The sequence below is a fragment of the Cataglyphis hispanica genome, chromosome 4, assembly GCF_021464435.1.
Source record: "Cataglyphis hispanica isolate Lineage 1 chromosome 4, ULB_Chis1_1.0, whole genome shotgun sequence".
NCBI lineage: Eukaryota > Metazoa > Arthropoda > Insecta > Hymenoptera > Formicidae > Cataglyphis > Cataglyphis hispanica.
Window position 1 is genome coordinate 10,058,790 of NC_065957.1, and position 21,907 is coordinate 10,080,696.

The 21,907-nt window shown below is 40.3% G+C and overlaps 1 protein-coding gene across 1 annotated transcript in view; it reads right to left on the bottom strand.

The window, feature by feature from the left end:
• The window catches only part of LOC126848828 (protein split ends-like), a 77,407-nt gene that overhangs the window by 15,499 nt on the left and 40,001 nt on the right, over positions 1-21,907 (bottom strand). The window contains 5 exon segments of the mRNA XM_050590068.1: positions 226-517; positions 624-804; positions 1,041-1,660; positions 1,864-2,423; positions 7,639-7,938. Of these exon segments, the coding sequence (XP_050446025.1) occupies positions 226-517; positions 624-804; positions 1,041-1,660; positions 1,864-2,423; positions 7,639-7,938 (1,953 nt within the window).

Genomic DNA, 21,907 nt, shown 5'->3' on the forward strand with positions numbered 1-21,907 from the left:
TTCGAATCACGAATGCACTCGTTTTAAGTTCTTGATTATGACTCGTGAGCTTATGCGTAAGCATGTATTTATATTGGTAAAACTATATATATATATATATATATATATATATATATATATATCAAAAAAATTAATATAATATATACAAAAAAATTATCTCAAAGATATCTCATATCAAGATATTTTCAGCCATAAAAAACTTTATCCATAAAATAATATACATACGTCATGTCAAACGACGATGCTGGTGAAGGTCTCGAGTCCCAAGGTTTTTCACTAGTGTTTCCTTGACGCTCGAGATGTTCGTAAAAAGTTTCTTGACATTCCCTTGAGGCAAAGTCAATCTGTATACGACGGCCGCGAACCGTGACTCCTCTCATCTCTTTCACGGCAGCTTGAGCGCAGCTTATTTGATCGAAAAAGACCAAAGCATGACCACGTTCACGATCTACCACTACCTGAGTTGTCGGTCCAAATGTATTGAATTGCAAGCTTAAAAATTTCTCGGATGTACAATCTAAAAAAAAGATACACGATACATGCAATGATTTAAACTTTGATCCTTGTTGGTCATCCTATTATTAAAATAATTAATGGAAACAGTATGATGTAAAAGCGCTTACCTCCAATGCCATCAACCCAAACGCAGGGTGTGGGCATCGATTTTCCGAATCCGAGTTTGATTCGATTTGCACCTAGGTGTTCACCGTCCATCGACCTCATGGCTTTGACGACACTACCAATATCCGAGTATTGACAGAAAGCGTAACTCGATACAGCTCCTTGTTTCTTAATGTCAATTTCCTACAAGCAAATATAAAAGACTGTAATTAATTTTTCTCTCTCCCTCTCCCTCTCTCTCTCTCTCTCTCTTCTAATGCGATTTATATTACAAGCTTAGGCATTTTTTTTATTTAGATAAGATTTTATTTAGATTTTTAATTTTCATTCGCACCACCATTTTCGTTACATTATTTTTATTCAATCTTTCCTATTAACTAAAAATTTTTTAAATTTTTTTACATCGAATTCCAACTCACTATTATCTCGCCGAACTGTTCAAAATGTTTCCTGAGCTCGGACGCAGTAACGTCCTTTTCGAGGTTCCCGATAAATAGTGTTCTCGTTGCTTTCGGATGATATTCGTCGAGTTCTGCCTCGTATGGTCTAAACTCATTATCCTCGACATCATAGCCCTGGTAAGGGGCCACTTCAATTTTACACCCGAAGAATAGTTTATCTTGCGAAACCTCGAGGGCCTTTTCGACATCCTCGGGCTTTCTAAAACAGACTAGGGCGTATCTCTCGTTGGCCGTACCAATGACTTTCACCCACGTCACCTTGCCATGTTTCTTGTACTCATGGAAAAGACCGTCTTTGAGGGAGGAATCGCTACTGCGAATCGGTAAATTCCTCACACAGATGGCCACTGGCCTGCGATCCTCTATGACAGACACATTGCTCGTTCGATGTGGCGAACTGCCGGGAGATGTGCTACCTCCGGAGGTACTGCCACCCGAGCTACCACTCCGACTGCTGCTGCTACTTCCGGAGCGACTGCTACCGCTTGGCGAACTGCTTCCACTGCGTGATTTTCTGCGTTGCTTTTTATGCTGTCGCAGAGCACCTGTGTTACTGCTACCACCACCTCCGCCACCTCCTACAGAAGAAAAAATGACGGAAATAAGATACACGTCGAACCAAATGGCTTAAAAAGTATCCTAAAATATTTGCTTTTTCTTCCTAAAAATAAAACTTTTTAATATAACCGTTTAAAGATGCCGCACAATTGATTTCTTTGCTAATCAGAATATTGGTGTGACATGCCATGATCTCACTCTCTAGTAGATCAATGATAATTACCTTGTTCATCTTGGTAAGAGTCATTGGTGGCAGGCGAGGGTGGCGGCGGTGCGCTGCCATACCTCGAACTCGTCGGCTCGTACGTCGACCAGGACGACGGTGGCAGACTTCCACGATGACGGTCTAAATGGGGCGGGGGCGGCGGCCCAGAGACATACGGGCCGGTCCTCGGGTATAGCCGATCCCTCGCCCTGCTCGATGTCACGTGGTAGGAGCTCGTAGGTGGTGGACGGCGGGATATATAGCCGCTGGGATCTCCCGTCGAAGAATCCGCCGGATGACCGCCGACGACGCCGCTGCCGCTACCGCTGCCGCCGCTGCCGACAACGCCGCTGCTCCCGGTGCCAACCACTCGGTTGCTCCTTTCGCTACCGTAGAAGCTGCCGTGGGAACCACGTGAGTCGAAACTCTCGTTTCCCCTCTCTCCTCGTTCATTACCACCGCTGTTGCCGCCGACCCCGGAACCGGTGCTCCCGCTACCGTTGCTACCGCCGGAAACGACGCCTGTTCCGCCACTTCCTCCCCCGCTACCGCCGCTGGATCCATGATCCTCCGAACTTCTGAAAGATGCAAAAACCGAACTTAGTTATCGTTTACCACGGTTCTGATACTCGAATTGACGAGTCGCTACAGAATATATTCGCAATTATTTCGTTATAAAATTCTGTTTTATTTATTTAACAGTTTACGTGTGATATGAAAAAGTGCTGTTCTAAACTAGAATCGAACACTTCGATTAGCGAAGAAATATATATTATCTTCTTTTTCTTTATATCCTAATTTCTTTCTTCATTTCCATATAATTTTCAAATATTTTATTGCATTATTCTTCTATTATATTTTCTTATTATTACTACTACTTATTATTATTATTCTCTTATCATATCATGTCATAATATTTTTTTATATGTATATTTTTTTCGCACTATGTGGTTTCTGTCCTTGAGAGATAAAGTATCCCAAAACAACATAAAATATTTCTATTATTTCTGTTACTATTATTATTTACACTATTCGGTTATCTATGTATTGCTTTTCGAATATCCCTTGCGCTTAATTCGTTTATAATCTCCGTTTATCTTCAATCTGTGTCGTGCATCATCGTCATCTAATCGTACCGTCAATTTTGTTTGTCGATGAGAGAGAATTGACACATAGCACACAAATGCTTTTTTGTAAAAAAATTGCATCTAAGAACTGGTTCTACAAACTGGTTTCAGCCGATTCTAAATTCTAACAGATATAATTTTTTCAGCTATTATTTATATATGTACGTATAAGATATTCAGAAAACTAAAATATTTTCATAGTCTTAAGCATTAATCAAGCAATTAGTCTTTAAGCATTAAGCATTAAAATTCATATATCGCAATTCTCAATCCAATATCTTATTTATTTATTTAATTAATCTTACTTGTTTATAACTCAACGATTAATTTAAATATTTTTAACACATATGTTGTTTTTTTGCTTACTTGGATGACAATTCAAATGCAAAGCAAAATTAATTTGCATTTTAACTTGAGTTACCTAACTATTTAGTATTTTTTGAAAGTTATAGAATAGATATAACGTGAAATTAAATTATTAAAAAAAAAAAAAAAAAATTTCGATTTTCAACGAGAAGTGTATCGTGTTCACTCGATACACTTATTATTGGATAGCATATACAACTTTATTTTCAAAATTGTCATGCTCATGACCTTTACAACGTTGAAAGAAACTGATTATCATATACATTCAGCCACGCGCAAAAATGAAATGATAACTCACGTTGTACAAGTCATGCGAGAGAGAAAACAAGGATAGAGAATAAATTAGAATAACAATAGATTTACTGCGCAAATTACGATCTGAAATATTTAGACATTCCAACGACAAGTTTGAATATTAAACCGTACGAGTACCGCTTTAGCATTAGTGACGTATTCGCTTTTCTAGTATCCCTAGCTGTTTCTTGCAGATGATCTTTTATTTACAATTCTCTCTCTCTCTCTCTCTCTCTTTCTTTCTTTTTGTCTCAGCATGTCTATAATTTAATAAGATAAATTATAGACATAGACAAATTTAATAAGATAAAATTAGCATGTCTATAATTTTCGAGACACAATATATCTAATCTAAACTAAAGTCTGAATAAATTTTAATCCAAAAATCAACGTACACACACATTATCGTGAACCAAGATCATATGCTAAAGAAGCAGATAGATAAAATGCGCATCAGATCATAATTGTGTATCGAATCAAATTAGATTATTCGTGACAATAATTTTAAAATTTTTGAATATTTGAAATTAGTTTTTTATGGATACAATTTCAATAATTTTTTATGCAAAAATAAAAATTTATCTTACTACAAATTTTATTCTAAAATCTTCGTGTACCACAAAATTATACATATTCGAACTTGGATTCTATTTCACTCATATGAATTCAAATTAGATACATAGTACATTGCACATTTTATAAAATAAAAACATTAACAAGTGGAATAGAAAAGTGTATCTAATTGAAAATGTACGATCCATGTAAATTTCGTTATCTCGACGGGACTTTACCCGATGACGCTGTCATAAATGTTTTAGTACTTGCATAGATTAAAAATTGCGATCAAAAGAGTGACTATTGCTATAGGAACTTATTAAGTAATCTATATTGGACGATCACTAATAACAATTACAATAATAATATATCTGCTAATCTTGTTTGATCGCTTTTTAAAATTATTACGAATGTATGTGTCGCAGTTGCGAGATCATTAAAGATATATTTATATATTCAAAGATAAAACTTATTACGTTTAACTTGTTCAATCGTCTGCTACTTAAAATCAATTAATTTACAAAATACAATATAATTCATTCTAAATAACAATAATAATAATAACAATTAACAATAATAATAACGATAACATTATCAATTGTAAAATAATTATATTTTTTAACATATTTGCTATTATATTTTTTCATGTTTGTCTAATTTGTCTACATGTAAATAAATACAACGTAAAATATGAATTTTTCTTGAATCATATTTAATAAAAAGAAACGGATATAATGAATTGTTTTACAGAGAATTAAAATACCATCACAATTATTTACTAACGCAACATTCTACATTAGTTTAATTTTCTGCAAATACAACCATCATTGCGGAAATATTTTTTGCACCTGAGCAACCTGGTTTTAGAGTACGAAAAAAATCACCACCCGACTTAAATATCTCAATCCTGACGCTTAGAGTGAAAAGAAGAAGCGAAAAGGCGAGGAGATGAGGCGAGTCGAACCCGGGGCTCGTAAATTCCCGACTACATCACTGACAGTTAACGCTCTCCCCCTCTTCACCCCTCGGTTCAGCCTCTGCCGTCACACTTCGACAGTTACTACTCGGGTGATAGCGCCCGCGCAGCCGGGACATGGCAACATCGCCGGAGCGACCACGTCGTCACGGTCACCTGACTTTTCGTGGAAACGAGACGCCGCTATGCTCTCCTCCGTCGCGCGCGCGTGAATATAGGCGTGCATGAACGCGCGCGTAGCGTGCACGCAATTTTTTTTCTTTTTTTTCCTGCTACTTTTCTTTATCTCCCTCTATCTTTAGCTTGTTCTGGCTCTCTCTTTCTCTCTCTTTCCGCCCCTCTCTTTCGCGGTGAGATCGATCGATCGCAGGCAGTCGCGACTCTTCTGTGAAACGACATACGATACGCCTCCAACTTTAAAGTACGTGCCGCGTGCCGTTGATACCACAGAGAAAGTGCTAGTTCTCTATCTGTTAGTCGTATACACACGCAATTTGTCAAATGCGTGGTAAGTAGAGACGAGGGCGATCACGTCGTGACAACGTTGGGAAATATAGAACGCGAATCTCGCATGCGAAAAAGAGAAAGAGAGATTATGCTATTATCGAAGCCACGATAAGAGCGTCCCTCAGTGATTCTCAACTTGAGAAATCATGACTACTCGTTCTAAATTACTCGAATCTCTAATCTCTCCAAACTAGTTGCATGCTTTTATTGCATATAGATTTATGTTAGACGTTGGGAAATATTGAAATCATTTATGATTATCTTAAATCTGTATCCATAATGCTGTTATGAATCATCTTTTACATTAAATACCGTATGTGTCTCTCATCGCAGTAAGATTTATTAAAAAAAGAAACTTGTAACGTTAATTCTAGTATTTATTCGTCATTCATCGATCACGAAGTATTGTCAAGTACATTTGTCATTTCCGTTAAAATTGCGTTACTTGAAAGATTTTATTCTGTGATTATTCCAATATTAAACTCAGAGTCTACGATAAAAGCGCACGGTATTACGGATAACGATCGGCATGCGACGAAATTAAAAATGTCGATAATGCGTTGTTTGCGCGACACTCGACATCACGATCGAATTGTTTGTATCAGCGAAAAAAATTATGCACGCTTACATATGTATTTATTGACGTCAATATTACAATGGTTTTACGTGACATCGACAATTGCGACGATACAGTTAGTTCTTGGAATCGCATTGAGAAAAAAAATTTTACCAACATTCGCAAAAAAAAAAATGAAAAAAGTGAGAAATTTCCAGAAAAAAACATTCGACTGTTTTCTTTCATAAAAATTTCTCGTATTTTTACGGTTTTTGCATCGTTGACCGATGCGTTTCGGCATTCGCTTTTCCCGACTTTTTTTGAAATGTTTTTGCAAGACAGCTACTCGAAATAATAGAGAGCTATTATTCATAGACTTTTAAAATTAAAATAAATATTTCCTTGACTCGTTTTACGCAAAATCCTATCATATTTATTTTTTTTGACAATTTAGGAAAATTTCTCTCTCTCTCTCTCTCTCTCTCACTATTATATGTGGCAATTTAAAGAGCTGATAACACAAAATAAAATACACGAATAAAACATATGTTCTATCATAAATATAGCAATGTTAAAGATTAGTATTACACTAATATTGTTTTGTCGATTCTTAGTTACATTTACTAAATCATATTGTCAATCCACAAAGTTTTAAATACGATACAGTTGCGATATAATACATATTAATGATATAAAATTAAAGAATAAAAATATTAAATTACCGAGGATAAAAATCCAATAATATATCGCTAAATTTCAGTCAGATGGAAGGTCACGAAAAAAATAAGCTGGAAATTTGCAATCCATTCGCAGACTGTACGTGAATTTTATCCGAAAGCAAAAATAATGGAATGATCAAACCATCATTGTTCATAACATTTCAATGTCGTCTTTTTGTACCTATTTCCTGTGACGTGCGATACTTAATTAATTCCTAGGATGTGACTCATTTATCGTAAACCAGCGCTCGTACGTGTTACTTCAAAGTCGAGAATATCGTTCTATTCCTGGACGCGACTGTTTTGGAGAAAAAGGAACGAACGAAGACATTTCCATATCGACCAAAAGAATGTGGCCGTACAATCCGAAATTCTTATTCATACTATTCATATATATATATATATATATATATATATATATATATATATATATATATATATATATGAGTTATCGTATCGATGAATAACAGAACCTGTGGATTATCATTTATATCGAAATAGCCGGAAAGAATCGAATCATGTGTGCAAACCATATATCCATTTTTATCGTCTTTTAAAATAGATATCTGTTCCTCTTAAGACACAGTACTAGTCGTGCGTCTTGCATCGTCCAAACTCTTTTGTTTTAAAAGATCCCCTTTTGAAAGCGCGTACATTGCGGCGACTCATGTCGCGTGATAAGGGGAAACTCACCCGTGAGAGGGGAACCTGTGCTGAAGATGTTGCGGTTCGTAGTACTGTGCGGTGAGGACTCGATCGTCCAGCGTATGTTCAATCGCGTGGGCCTTCGCTGCGGACTTGATATCCATGAACGCCACCGTCGCGCATACACCGCTGGACGAGGAACCGCCGCCCCCGCCGCCGCCGCCGTTGCCGCCTGAACTGGAACCGGAACCGCCCTCATTGCCCTCGCCAAGGGTACTGCTGGAACCTCCGTCCACAGGGCACACCTCGCCCCGTGGCAGCAGCTTGACGCTCTGCACGCGTCCATACCTAAAACATCATTAATCTTTCATTTCACAAATGTCAACGTTATCGAGGAGATATGAGTTTAACTTAAAACGGTTTTGTCAGATGTTCTCTGACTTTTATTTATTCAATTGTGATAAGAGTGACATGGTGACATTTGCAACATCGCTCATGATTACGTATTATTTTTAAATCAATATTGAAATTTCCGAAAATAATTAGTTTCAAAATTGGTAATATTGTAGTTTTTTTTTTTTTCTTATACTCCATGTTGTAAGGAATACATTTTTCTTAAATTTTACGAATATTTCAAATAGAATATGAAATATGTCGATCGTATAAAATATTCGGTATAAATTCAAGACTCTACGCTTTAAAATTTCCTAATGAACATCGACCGGGGATTTTCAAAAAGCTACTCCCGAGCGTCTTCCGTCAGCAAACATTCGCTAGCTCCGGCAACGTCGTGCTTCTATTCGAGGCCACTGCGCCAAAGGGATCTCATCGGTATCGTTTAGGATTTCGAAGAAAGGAGGAAAGATACGAGATGAGAGAAAAGAAATAGAAAGAGAGAGAAAGAAAGAGAGATCCCGTAATCCTTTGCCTTTAGAAAGCTTTCTCGATACTTGATGCGATTACGGGAAATTAAGTCTAAAGCAGAGGGAAAGAGAGAGAGAGAGACAAAGTGTAAAGGAGAAACAAACGACGAGAAAAGAGCGAGAAAAGAGACAGAGGAGATTGATCTCTTTCTTCGCTTACGTACAGATCCGCACGGATAAAAGTTGTCGCGGACGTTTTTGCAGAGAAACCATGACGGCTCTCGCTCGAGTCGCGCGAGTACGGGAACATCGTGAAAGAAATGACGTGTAAAGATATATAAGGTGTTCCAAAGAAAACATCGGCTTTAATGTTTCTCGCTTCATTGATGCGCCAAGCTACTGCCGCATCTGTTCGTGCAATCTTTCAAATATTGCGTTGTTACAAAAAAGCATGCCTTTGAATAAAGCGGATTAAAAACAAAATCTGAATCGGATTCAACATTAGATATGACGAAGAAAAATCCATAATCTAGATTGTATTAGCGATATCTCCGCATATTATTTTATATCTCGATGCGTACAGCAAATGCTCACGATTGTTATTACGTAATAAATGTATTATTTAATGCTGCGATTGCAATATATTTAATGCAATTAGATTCAGATGGAATTAACTTTAAATTTATAAATTGATTTCTTATAAATACAGAATTTTATCTTAAGATTTTTCTAAATGTCTGGAGATTCAACGATACAGCCGAATGGCGAACGGGAAAGTTTTTTAGGACGCAAATGGAGCGCCCAGCAGCACCGATATCGATTTATTCCCCGATTGCGTGGCGCGTTATTCTGCCGTCCCCATTGGTAGCGGCCGATATCTTTTACGTCTCGGCCTGGCCTCGACGCAATTTTCAATCGACGAAGTTTCGGTCGCGAAGGACGAAAGGGAAGAACGGGAGGGACAACTCGCGGAGCGGAGTCTCGTTTTCACCCTGCACAGAATGGAGAACTTGGGGATATTGAATTTCGCGCAAAATTAAAGAAAACAAAGAGCGTCCGGAAAGTTGTTTCTGGCACACCCTGTGTGTGCAGAGACAGCGCGCGGAAGGCCACATCACCAAGTAGGGGAAATATCGTCGCGTCGGTGGGATGTGATGCCCGACGATTGGCCGCTCCCATAAGAGAATGCTGCACGCAGGCGCAAATATCCGGACGTTCAGGGACTCTCCCGGGGAGTCGTTCGTCTAATCTCGCGTGAGTCGCACGTATCTGCTCTGGCTCTGCTCCGCTTCGCTCCGCTTGCTCTCCCCGAAGGACTTCTCTGCCATTTAGCCTCGTATAAAACTTCTCCGCTGCGTTATCCTCACATAAAGCGTAAATCATCGTAGGGAAAATAACTGTAGAAAATTCTCCCTGCTACATCACATCACGGGTCGAGCCGTCGTATGATTGTTTTGCGCGAGAGGGAATGAGAGAGGGTTGTGCCGAGATTTCTCTGGACGGATTATCTGCGGAGATATTTTACTAGGGTCCTCTACGAATCGAAGAGCGCTGGGAATATAATTTTTTTTTTTTTTTTTTCGTAGAGGCGAAAAATATCGAAAGACAGATAGCGAGAGCGTGTCGCAATGTCTGGGCGTATGTTTTTCCTCTGTCGTGTCGACCGCACGGACGGGGCGTGGTCCCCCTCGTCACTCTATTGACCGATGAGAGAAGGGTTTTTGCGTTTCGTTGTTTGTTGAGTTATCGATAATGTTGGAATATTTTCGCGTAGAATCTATCATATTAACTCGAGCGAGTAGAAAAAGAGAATCGAAAAAAAAAAGCGAGAAATTTCTCTCGTTCTCGAGGACTTGAACGTTTCGACGATCGAGAATTATATTTGGAGTCTCGATTGTTCCTCGACGAGGAAGGCAGAGAGAAGAAGCACAAGATTAAATTCGTAATCTTTGCCACGTACGCATCTTGGAAGAATGGTCGCGCGAAATGGCGGACGCGCTCTGTGACGATCATCCCGCTCTCTCGTATAATCGCTCCTCGTCTCTCATTTCTCGCATATGTAGAAATATGTTTTTGCGTCGTTATCTCGCGCGCGAGACGTTTTACTGTGTGATTTGTGTTGTGTTCTTCGGACTTTGTTACAGTCCGAGAGTTTCCGCAACGATGCGGGCCGCATCCGTTCGACACTGCGAAGTGAAACAGTGAATGTCATACTCGCGATATTCTCCGGAAAACTCCGCTAGTGCTGCGAAAATACTCGCGTTTCATTTTCAAAGATAATGACATTTCCTTTCGATCGCGCGCATTAACGGCACGCACTCTTCGAATGTTGAAAAGACTCGAGAGGGAAACGAGAGACTTAACAATTAGTTTATTAGACTCTGCGATTAGTGTCGATTTTCTATAGATAGGAACGAGAAAAAAGAGCTCTATAATTATAACATTCCTCGACGGTCGTCGGGAATATCGATCGCGTGGATAAAACCGGATTCTCGTCCGTCCTCCTACGAAACTACGCGACGCGAAGATTCATCTCGACAAACGATTCATCGTCATTATCGTCGCCGAGGGGGTTACCGCGTAGAAAAACGCACGACCGTGCGAATTTTCATCATCAGATCCAAAGAAAATTCTCAAGACTCAGCAGCGTACTGGAACCGCGGCCGTTCTGCCTCTCCTCTCGCGAGCGAGAGCCGTTGCTGGCCTCTCTTTCCTTCCTCATTCTTGCCTCCTCTCCTTCCCCTCTCTTCCCTTATTCTCCTCCTCCTCCCCCCCCCCTGACTCGCCAATCCCCACGTTTCCTCTAATAAAAAAAAAAAAAAAGATACGCATACAAGCACGTTCGTCGGCGTGCTTTGCTACAAAGTTTCACACACGACGAGCGCCCTTTTCTACTCGTATGAGTGAAAGCGGGTGAAGCAAGAGAAGGGGGAGAGATTAGCGGGGTAAAGAGGACGCGTGGTGAGGGTAGCGAGAGAAGAGGGTAATGGCGGAGAGGAAAGCCGAGAGAGTGCCACGGTGGCTGGCTGGCTGGCGAGCGAGCCGTGAATCGTATACCCCTCCCCTCTCCAATCACGCTCCCGCCGATCCTTTCTTCCTCCCCTTCGCGCTTCAGTCCCCTCCTCGCATCCCCCTTCAATGCTCATCGAGGAATTTTACTCGGGGACAGACTCGCTCCCAGGCTTGGGCTCCCTCTCCCCTCTTTCCTCCCCTCCTCATCCTCTACCCCTCCCCTACTCTTCCCCGTTTCTGGTCGACGCACGACGGGTTCTGCTTTATGTGGCGGCATTAGCATGGGTCTCCATAAACCGAAGGAGTCTCTAGGTCAGCGCCGTGTTCTCCAACGTTACAAGAACGCCAGGCCTCGCTTGTTCGTTGTCCGGGCTGGATAATACCGCGATCGAAGCCGCTTAAAACGCTATTCGAAGTGATGATCGCGCGTTCGGGAAGATGTATAGTTTCATCGTAATTCTCTCTCTCTCTCTCTCTCTCCCTCTCTCTCTTTCTAACGCGAGATATTTCAATTCCCAACTCCCGACGAAATAATCGTCCGACAATTGCGTCTTTCGCGTTTTTCTACGTTGCGCGATAAATATAAAGACTCATATTTCTAGGTCGGCGAGAAAAAATTGTACAACAAATAAAGAGGAAATTATCGCGCACGCATGACTTTACGCGTCCGCCGTTTAAACTAATTACACGAACAAATACCGCGTTCGCGCGATTATCTTAGCCTCGCGATGAGAACGATAAATTTCAATAAATGGTTAAATCGATGGTTCGACTTGAAATGCAATTTGCTGCATTAGCAAAGCAAGACGCAAATTTTGCGGAGCTGTATATTGTGTTTTATACTTTAAAACTATATACCACATCATTCTCATCGATGATTCCAAGTGTTAAATGTATTTGCACCGCATTATCAGTGCATACGTAGTTGCAGGTGGATGGTTATCGTGATTACATCGACGAGTTTAAGCCGCTTTAATCGTGCCCGTCCATCGCGGCGGTGACGTTGTTGATACGATCGTACGTTTCTTTCCACGTTTCAAATGGGAGACGTACAGGAAATCAATACATCAATACCACGGCGAAGAGTCTGAGGGGCGAGACAAACGCAGAAACTTCCGTAAACTCGTCAGCGTTATAAATAACGAATTATCGATCTATTTTACCCGTGAACTGCTCGCGACATCGCTCGTCGTCTCTCTGTTTACAGTGGCGTCCAGAGATAGGAAACGTGGAATTTTATCAGGCTTTTATTGCAAATACTCGCGCATTTCCTGTTTTTAATTTTACGATAGTGTGAAAATTATTTCTCTTGTAAAAACCATTATAAAATTATGCAAACAAAAAATATTTTTGCATTTTTTGAATTTTTTATTTTCTAATATATATATATATGAATACTGTGCTGTAACTCTTTTGCTTTTAAAACTCCCTTCTACGGGCAAATAATCATTCGAGAACATAGACTGTAATCTACTTTAATCTAATAAGTTTTATACCCGCTTTTATAATATAGATATATTATTTTGAACATCTCGTTAAAGATTCTCTAATAAAGATGTACTACTAGAGCTTCCTCGAGGAAGTTCGACATTAACTTTTACATATACACGCGCGCGCGTATAGTACACAAAATATTTTGCATTTTTATTTATTTATTTTTTTTTATTTCACATAAAATATATTGCACGTTCTTTTTATAGGCACTATACTGGCATACGAGCACGGATACGTGCTGCGCGTATTTCACAAGAGTCCGGATTTTCGCGAGTATAACGATCTAGCATCAACAATGCGATGTTTCGCGATTCCACGAAGCGCATCGCAGGTAAAAAGGAACACAATGCAAAGTAGGCACACACCGTACAGCGACGTCGTCAACAACGCGACAAGGAAAGGGCTTTTGTTCCTTCGCCCTCTGTGGCTCGCTTGTGCTCTTACGCAGTTCACACATCGCACAAAAACGCCTCGTTGTTACGAAGACGTTGATATCATTGAAAATTTCTGATGGTTCAAGATTAATCGAAATAACGATATTTATCGGTTTTCTGCTCGCTGCTATAGTGTTTTTGTTTTGTAATCTTTCTGAATTCTTGCGGAGAAGATTATTTATTTGACGACGTTGAATGTAGTGATGCAACGTCGAATCGCAAATCTATTTTATTAATTCTCTTGCAAAAGAGTAAACATCATAACTGTCGCAACAAATTGATCTGTTGATGAGAATTAATGAGAAGCAATAAAAATATTTTGTTAATTGCTGCAGAAATAAAATCTGCATGTGTCACAAACACAAAAAATATCATAAAATTGTAATTTTTGTAATTGTGTTTTTAATGACCTAATGTGTCCATATTAGCATTATGATTATTACTACATGATGCAATCATGTAACTTGCTCATGTAAGTCAATTAACCCGATAAGAGTTTGATTATAGCAATATGGTGTATGTAGAAATTATGTATAGAAAAGTACATGTACGTAATTTGCAATGTCTAGATATAGGCATTAGTTATACAAATTGCATTTGAATCAGATTGCATCTGTAATATAAATGTATCTTACTATGTATATCATGACAGAGATTAGCAATTATAGCTGAAGACCATACATCTTAATTTAAAACGTTCCACGATTCGAGAATACTTCGACAAACGATGTTTTGATGCGTTCTCCCATTACGATCCTTCGTTCGCGGAAGATCGTTAGTAGATCGAATTAGAGGAAAACTTTGATTAATATCGAAATCTAACGAGAGTGAATCCTCCCATTCTTTAAAACGTTCGACAAACCTATCTCTAAATAGATAATCATTTTGGAAATTGCTCTGAATCGAAAACAACGATTTCCATAATCCAGCAACGTATTCTCTGGAGGATATCCGGAGGGAAAAAAAGAGAAAGCAATTTTCGGTATATCTTCCTGAAACGTCGGCCATCCCTAAGGCAGACGGCACGTACCCCGACAGACGACACTGACACAAACGGCGACTATCGCCTCCGCCGTATCGGGACGCCCCAACGAGGCCGGCGGCGAGGAACGTGGCAACATCGCTATGACTCAGCTCTCCTCGCTTCGTCCCGCTACCCTGCCCCAACCCGACCCGTCCCATCCAGCCGGCATTACGCAGCTGACGCCCTTCCCCTCCCCTGCCAAGGGAAATTACCCCACCATGCCGCTATTCCACCATCCTTCCTCGTGTCCCAGACTCCACTCCCTCTCTGCCCCTACCGTGCCCCACCATCGCCAACTGTGCCGACTCTCGCGGGATACCGACAACTCGTTTGCTTCCCCCTTTCCCCCTTCACATGCTCTTCTACTCCCACTTCTTCGGCGGTACACACGGGGGCGATTTCTACGACGGCGCGGTGCGTCGCGTCGCGTTGTGCCGCTTCGCCGAGGAGACGAGCGTGCAAAGGCAGCGCAAAAAGTCCCCTTCGGAAGAAAAACACCTCTCTCTCTTTCTCTCTCTCTCTCTCTCTCTCTCTCTCCTTGCTATTCTCATACTCACCAATCTACCCTTTTCTCTCTCTCTCTCTTTCTTTCTTCCACCTCTACGAGACTCGCTCTCTTCTATCTCTGCCGGCTTCTCGTTGTATTCCCTGTACTGTTCTCGAGTCTCTCTCTCGTTCTTGTTCCTTTTGTCTCGGATCTTCTTTTTCAGGGCCTCCTGCCATTCTGTTTCTGTCCATCCCATGGCAGGGACGAACAATGCAACGTGATCCAGGTGCAAGAATAAGGGGAGGATGAGAGAAGAGGGGAAGGCAGGTAAGGGGAGAGGGATTAGAGGGATCAGGCGATGCGTGCGACGCGATGTTCGCGTAGATCGTAGTCACGGCACGCGTTAGTTGAAGCATTTCTATGCTTCGTTATTTTTCGTCGTTCGTACTGTCAAAATCGATAGTCGGTTCCGCCAGTTGCTAGGCAAGCATTTCGCTTCTAGATCCATTAATACGCGGCACAGTTTTAAATTTGCGATCAAGAGAAGATTTCCTTTTTATTGACATTGTTTTTCCCTTTCCATGCTGAATTATAAATCCGATTCATATTTTCTATCGGTGCGATATTTTAGATTGACCTTTCTTCGGATACATTGTCCCTGATATCGCTTATTTTTGCACAATATTTTTTCATTTAAAGTTTGAAACTAGAGCATTATCGAAACGTCGATAAAACTTCAATAACAGTCTTATATATAAATCAATAATGTTATAAATTATTACAGTAATATTAATGTTTTCGAAATAGAAATTCGAACATGTATATCGTCATTTCTTCACTATCTCAGTCGTAAAAATCTCGGACAATAGTAGAAAATGTCGAAATGCTTTGAATAAATTTACATAAGTGAGAATCTAATGTGTTGACATGTATATCAGCATCAGTTATATTTTTTAATTCTGATATTTTCCTTCTCTCACATATTGAATGAAGTATTGACAATTAGTTTTAATCACGAGAAACAATACACCCCCGATTACGAAATGTTTATTTATAACCTGGATGTAAACGGTTCAATGAACGTGCCTCATTAAGATTCATTGGCACTTCTAAGAAACATGTCTTGTACATGTAAAAATACAAAACGCTCTTTGCCGGGAAGCTAATTAAAGCGTCAATTCCAATATATAAGTATCTCTTTAAAAACAACACTGCTGAATTAAATTTCTGTTGAGAAATTTAACATTTTCTTAAATTATAAACATGCAAGATTTATTATGAAAAGTATTATTATTAATCAAATCGATTGATCGATTCGAATAAATCGATTGTAAAATCGGCATAGAATGGCATAATATATATAATAAATATAAAAATAATAGTATATAATTAATAATTATAAATAATTTAATAAAAGTAGTATCTATTAAAATCTTTCATATACAAAATTATTCGAAAGGAAAGGAAACATTGTACAAATATATGAAAAAAAGAGAAAAAGAAAACAAAGATCGAGAAATAAATGGCTTCGCATGTAATTTATGGAGTTCAACATTTTAGAGATTAATATCTAATCGATATCAAAAGAGAGAGAGAAAGAATTTTTTCCAGCTCATCTTAAAAATATAAGCAACTATAAAATTAGGCGCGCGATCGTTCCGTGATCATCGAGATATCCGATCTAAATGCAGGTAGAAAAGAAGCCAACGACTACGGGAGAGAGAGGCTGTGTAGGTTCGAGGTCGAAGGCGGAGAAGTCACGTTAGGCGAGTGCGCGTCGTCCGTGTGTCGTAGCCGAGGTGCCGTTATTTTAATGCAGATACGCAGGGACCGGACGAGACTGAAAGGCCCGTAAGAAAGGAGACACATTCGCGCGTCGCGTACACTTTGCGCGCGTCGGTCGCGACAAAGGCGCGCTGGTAAGAGACGTATCTACGCACGCACACCACCATCGGGCACATGCACCGTCAGGATTTTTCCGCTTCGCGGGAATATCATGATGCATGAATAGCCGCTCATTATCATTTCACGAGGACGGAGCGGGATTCTTATGTATTTTTCTTCACAATAACGCGACGTACGAAGAGAACGAACCGAATACGAGATGTCCCAGAGAATCGTCGGATACGTTATTTTCTCGAAATCCTTGAGATGACTTTTATTAAGAATCAAAACACTACAGCCTTTTATTAAGAATCAAGACATTACAGCCAAGACTAATATAGTTTTCAAACTACAAACTATAAATCGTTGAGACAATGAAACATTTGTCAAGTTTATGTCGATTCCGTGATCACTTTTATGGAGGAATAATGGATCGAGCTAAATGTGATCTTGATCGTTACGGATGTAAAGAGTATGATCACATAAAGTTATCTATATATCCTAACGAAACCAATATTACACTGATGTCGGCTGCATCGTTGTAACCTTCGTGAGTGACAAAGAAATGTAATTAATTTCATAACTAAAACGATGACACTGAAATTTTCTCCGCGGTTTTGTCACAAGTGTTTGGACATAATGCAGTTTCTTTATTAGAAGATACATCATCATGAAAATATTCCGCGAGTCGGGTCAGACAGCGTCTGGACAATGCAGCCTGCCTGGCGAGTTTCTAAATACCTCACACCTGTTACAAGTCTAATTCTTCCGCGCAGCAGTGGTTCTCAAACTTTTCGAGATACTTTATTGGCAAAGCTTCTAGTTCTTTCAATCACTTGTCACCGAAATAAATGCGAGGCCGCATTTACAACGTAGTTCGATAATAAAATTCGTCACGTTTTTATCACGTTAGAGATAGGAATATTTATAATATATAGTTTCATGATTTAGGCAGTATATTAGTATTGCGTTGGATTATCCCGTTCCTTCGGTCAACGCACAATTCAGGTGGATGAAAAAAGAAAGAAAGAAAAGAGAGAGAGAGAGAGAGAGAATATTACGAGACGCTCGCCTTAGGAGCGTCGAGCGACTCGTAAAAAGGCCCGTTCCACAGGGAAGAAGAGAAGAAGTCGGAAGAGAACGAGAAGAAGTAACGGTAGTCGATATTACGACCGTCGCCGCGCCTATATTCCGCCGCGTCGTTCGTGTTCCTGTCCCGTGGAGAAAGCCATGTCGGTGTTATACATACTACGTTCGTGTTGGCGTTGTGTGTGTGTGTGTGTGTGTGTGTGTGTGTGTGAGAGAGAGAGAAAGACAAAGGGGGATGCGAGTAGGAGGGACAGTATATATTATTATATTCGATTAAATCGCAAACTGATATCCGTAAAGTTGCGAAAGGATGCGACTGACAATGATCGGTCACGTAATCATCGAGCAGTTTTTCTCGGTCGAGAGATCAAGAGTCCACTCGATGAAAAAAAAACGATAACGTTTAACGTGACCGAGTCCTTCAAACCAGTTATGTAGTCATGCAGTTTACGATATAGTTGTAGAGTTATCTCCCCCGATAGAGATCCCCGTCAAAGTGACTTTTCGTGTCTGGCGTGAAATGCCAATGTTCGCCGATGATTCTAACGCCATTACAATGATAGTATTTCTGTTTTACGTTCTGCATCGGCCGAAAGAACACGACGCGACGAGCAACGGTGAAGATGGAGGAACGATATCTCTTCGGTATACACACGGTCTGCGGATACCTGAGAGGAACGAGAGCGAGGGAGAAGGGACTGACGGAAGGAAATGAGAGAGAGAGGAAGAGATCAAGGTTCGAGCGAGAAAGGAGGTTCGGCTCGCGAAGCAGTGGCGTAACTCTTCCTCGCAACTTTCTTGAATTATCGCTCGTGGAAAATCCACGGGTCTCTCAAATTCCGCGAATTTTCACGATAGGAAAAATTCCTCGTAGATGCGAGCCGTCCATCTCTCTTTTTTCGCGTTGAATAAGCAACGCAGCAAGTTTCTCCGGAAAATCGCACGGACGTTCTCGCACGATAACAATTCCTTTTACGCAGCGAAAAACTGCATGCTTTTTGCGAATGTAAAAGTTGAAGAGATACAATCAGCTGAATTGACTGTCAATTGTGCGTTTTATCGCGGTTACGCGGCCGGACGTTGAGCAAGACGGCGACGAGGACGGAGAGGCGTTAAAAACGCGACGGCGTTAGAAGAGAAGCGCGGGAGAATAGACACAGAAATATTTTGCAAGGTGCGGCTTTTCGTGCCGCAAGAGTTACGCCACTGGATGCGTGCAGCAGCGCAACTGCAGCCTCCCGTCCCGTGGTGTTCACACCACGAGGCTGCCTTTTTCTAGGGCTCCCTTCTCTCTCTGTGCAGTCGACGATTTCACCACGCTCAGCTGGGCATGGTTTTCCTCCTCGTGAGAGGTGTGCGTGTGTGCATGCGTGTGTGTGTGAGTGTATATTATTCCCCGCGTAAAATACAAGCGCGTGTGCCGGCGAGACGTGCTAGGACAACGATTTCACGATGTTTACGCGAAGCGTCGTCTCGTGTTCCTACCATTTCTCTCGCCTCCCGACAGGTCGGTATCGTCTCCAAGAGTTACGCAGCCAATTCCCAGGCTGCAAACTAACACAAGGAATCGAATTCTCGTTGTGAGGTAACGCGATCGACGTAAACAGGAAGAAAGAAAATACGGAAATTGTGTGGCAGATATTTAAACACTTTGCGTCACTCACGTATCATAAGAGATCTTTCGAAAAATCATCGTAAAAATCATGTGAAAATAAACGGCCGATCGGAATGTCTTATGTTTAATTATATATAGAAAGAAATCTTTAAATATATAAAAATATATTTAAAAAGATTCTTTAAATTAAATTTTATATATTTGAAAGACTCGTTCCCTGAAAGGATTAAAAATTGTTAATATTCCAAAATACTTCAAAGCGATGAATGTATTGGAAAAAAGCAAATGAATCGTAAAATATGAGGAAGAAAGAAGTCGTTACATTAATTAGAGAGAGCCTAAATGCACAAGATAAAAAAATAATCGCGTGACACGATAAAAAAAAGGTCGCGGTATTCTTCTGTAGCATGAAAACTTGAAAAACACACGATATATCATCCTCGGTGTTTCTCGCGTATCCCTAACGCGTGCGAAATCATTTTGCAATTATCTCGTCGGCTTTACAGACAAAAGGAAGAGAACGCACACGATAGAGAATTACAGCGTTGACTTGTTTCTGAGGGGGAGAGCTCGAAATGATGATATCGGTAGAGAAACGAGTTCTCGTTAAGGAGTTAGAGACTGCAATGGTACACACACATATGTTTACGATATCAATTTATCTTTTGTCTTTCTCTTTATGCATATATAGGGAAAAAAAATTGTTTTGCTTCGAGCAAAAACACGCAATTAAAAATAAAAATTTTCCGTTCATAATATGACAAATAAGTGATAAAAAAATTTACGATAACATTTTGTAATTATCGCGTGTTACAACATTTACATATTGCCTTGTGAAATGATTTACTTTCATATATGATACGATGTAATCTATTTGTTCATGAGTATACTGTGTAACTGTAGAGATTCATTTGTGGAGAACCGGACGACCGACTTTGAAACACATCCTCGCGGTTTACTAAGCGTTACATCGCGCAACAACGTTACACATGTTGTGCTATCTTCTTTAATATTCCGCAGTATATCGGTACACGAGCTGTGCGATGGATTTAAGGCGCACCGCGGACAAGGTGAGAGGTATGCTAAATATAAATAATTAATAATGCGTCACCTCTACGCCCACATTGATATCGCCACTAGTTTCTTACGGGATACATATATTACGGATCTTAAACCGTTAAAAAGTTTTAACAGGCTGACACGTTTTTCTTTATTAATCGACGTTATTGCATGCCGACAAGATTTGTCTAAGGAAAAAAAGAAAAAGAAAAGAAAAGAAAAAAAAAAAAGAACAGCCAAGCATGTGAAAGACAAAGAAACGTTCCCTGAATCGGATATATTCCAAATGACCGAGGCCTTTTGAAGTTCGTATTTTACCCTACTTATGAGTGATTCATTTTTCGTCACACTTGCGTAAAGCTTTGTCGGCGTCTCGAAAGTTCGTTAGAAGGACAAGGGAACCGTGGTCTGACCCGTCGGAGACGGGTCCGTAAATCGACTTGGATTTCGTCCGTGGTGGGTGGCGTCGTACCGGACGCATGTATATATAGGAGGCTTCTGTTTTAACGATGGTCTATTTTTGTCGATAGCATTCGAACCCGCGCGCTGTTTTGTCAGTCAACAGGAAGTAATAGAATTTTATTTTCCTACGCGCACAGGTTGCCTCGTGCACGCGCGGCCCACCGGGAGGAAATTGTTCGCGGAACGAAATGCAGAAAGGGAAAATGCAATATCGAGCAATGTTTATAATGGATAAAATAATATCCCGTTTTTAATGGGACGGTTAATAGCTCGTTATGCGAATATTTTAACGTCGATCAAACCGACTTTATTCCTTAACAAGCCTCCATAAATCTAACTGTAGCAGCATTAAATGCAAATTAGATATAACACGCTCGGCATGTGAAGCGCGACAACCATCGTTTCTTTCTTTTTTATTTCCAATTGCGTTTTATACGTTACAAAAGAGTATCGATAGAATTTTTTTAATTTACCCATATCTATCTTTCCTCTCGCCAGTCTCAACTTTGCAAAATCTTGGTTTAGCGTATAAAGGAGCGAAAAAATATACGAGGTGTTACGTGTCTTCGGCCTTAATTTTCTCGTTGCATTCCGATATTCGCATACGCAGTTCATCATACTGCGAATGATTGTGGCTTCGACGCGCGCGACCTTGCGATAACGGCACCGTCGGCGCGTCAGAAACGTCAGGAAACTGCAGTTTCTCCGGCGTATGCATTGTTCTGTTTTCCGCAGCTGGCAGATGCCAGAGAGGAGCACATCGATTGACCGGGGCCGGCCATATGGTACAAAAGATGATCGGAAAACCTCACATATAATGCCTTTTGGATTCAGATAAACATTTTACTAAGACATTTTATACGTTTCAAGATTTATTTGATGTACACGAAATTT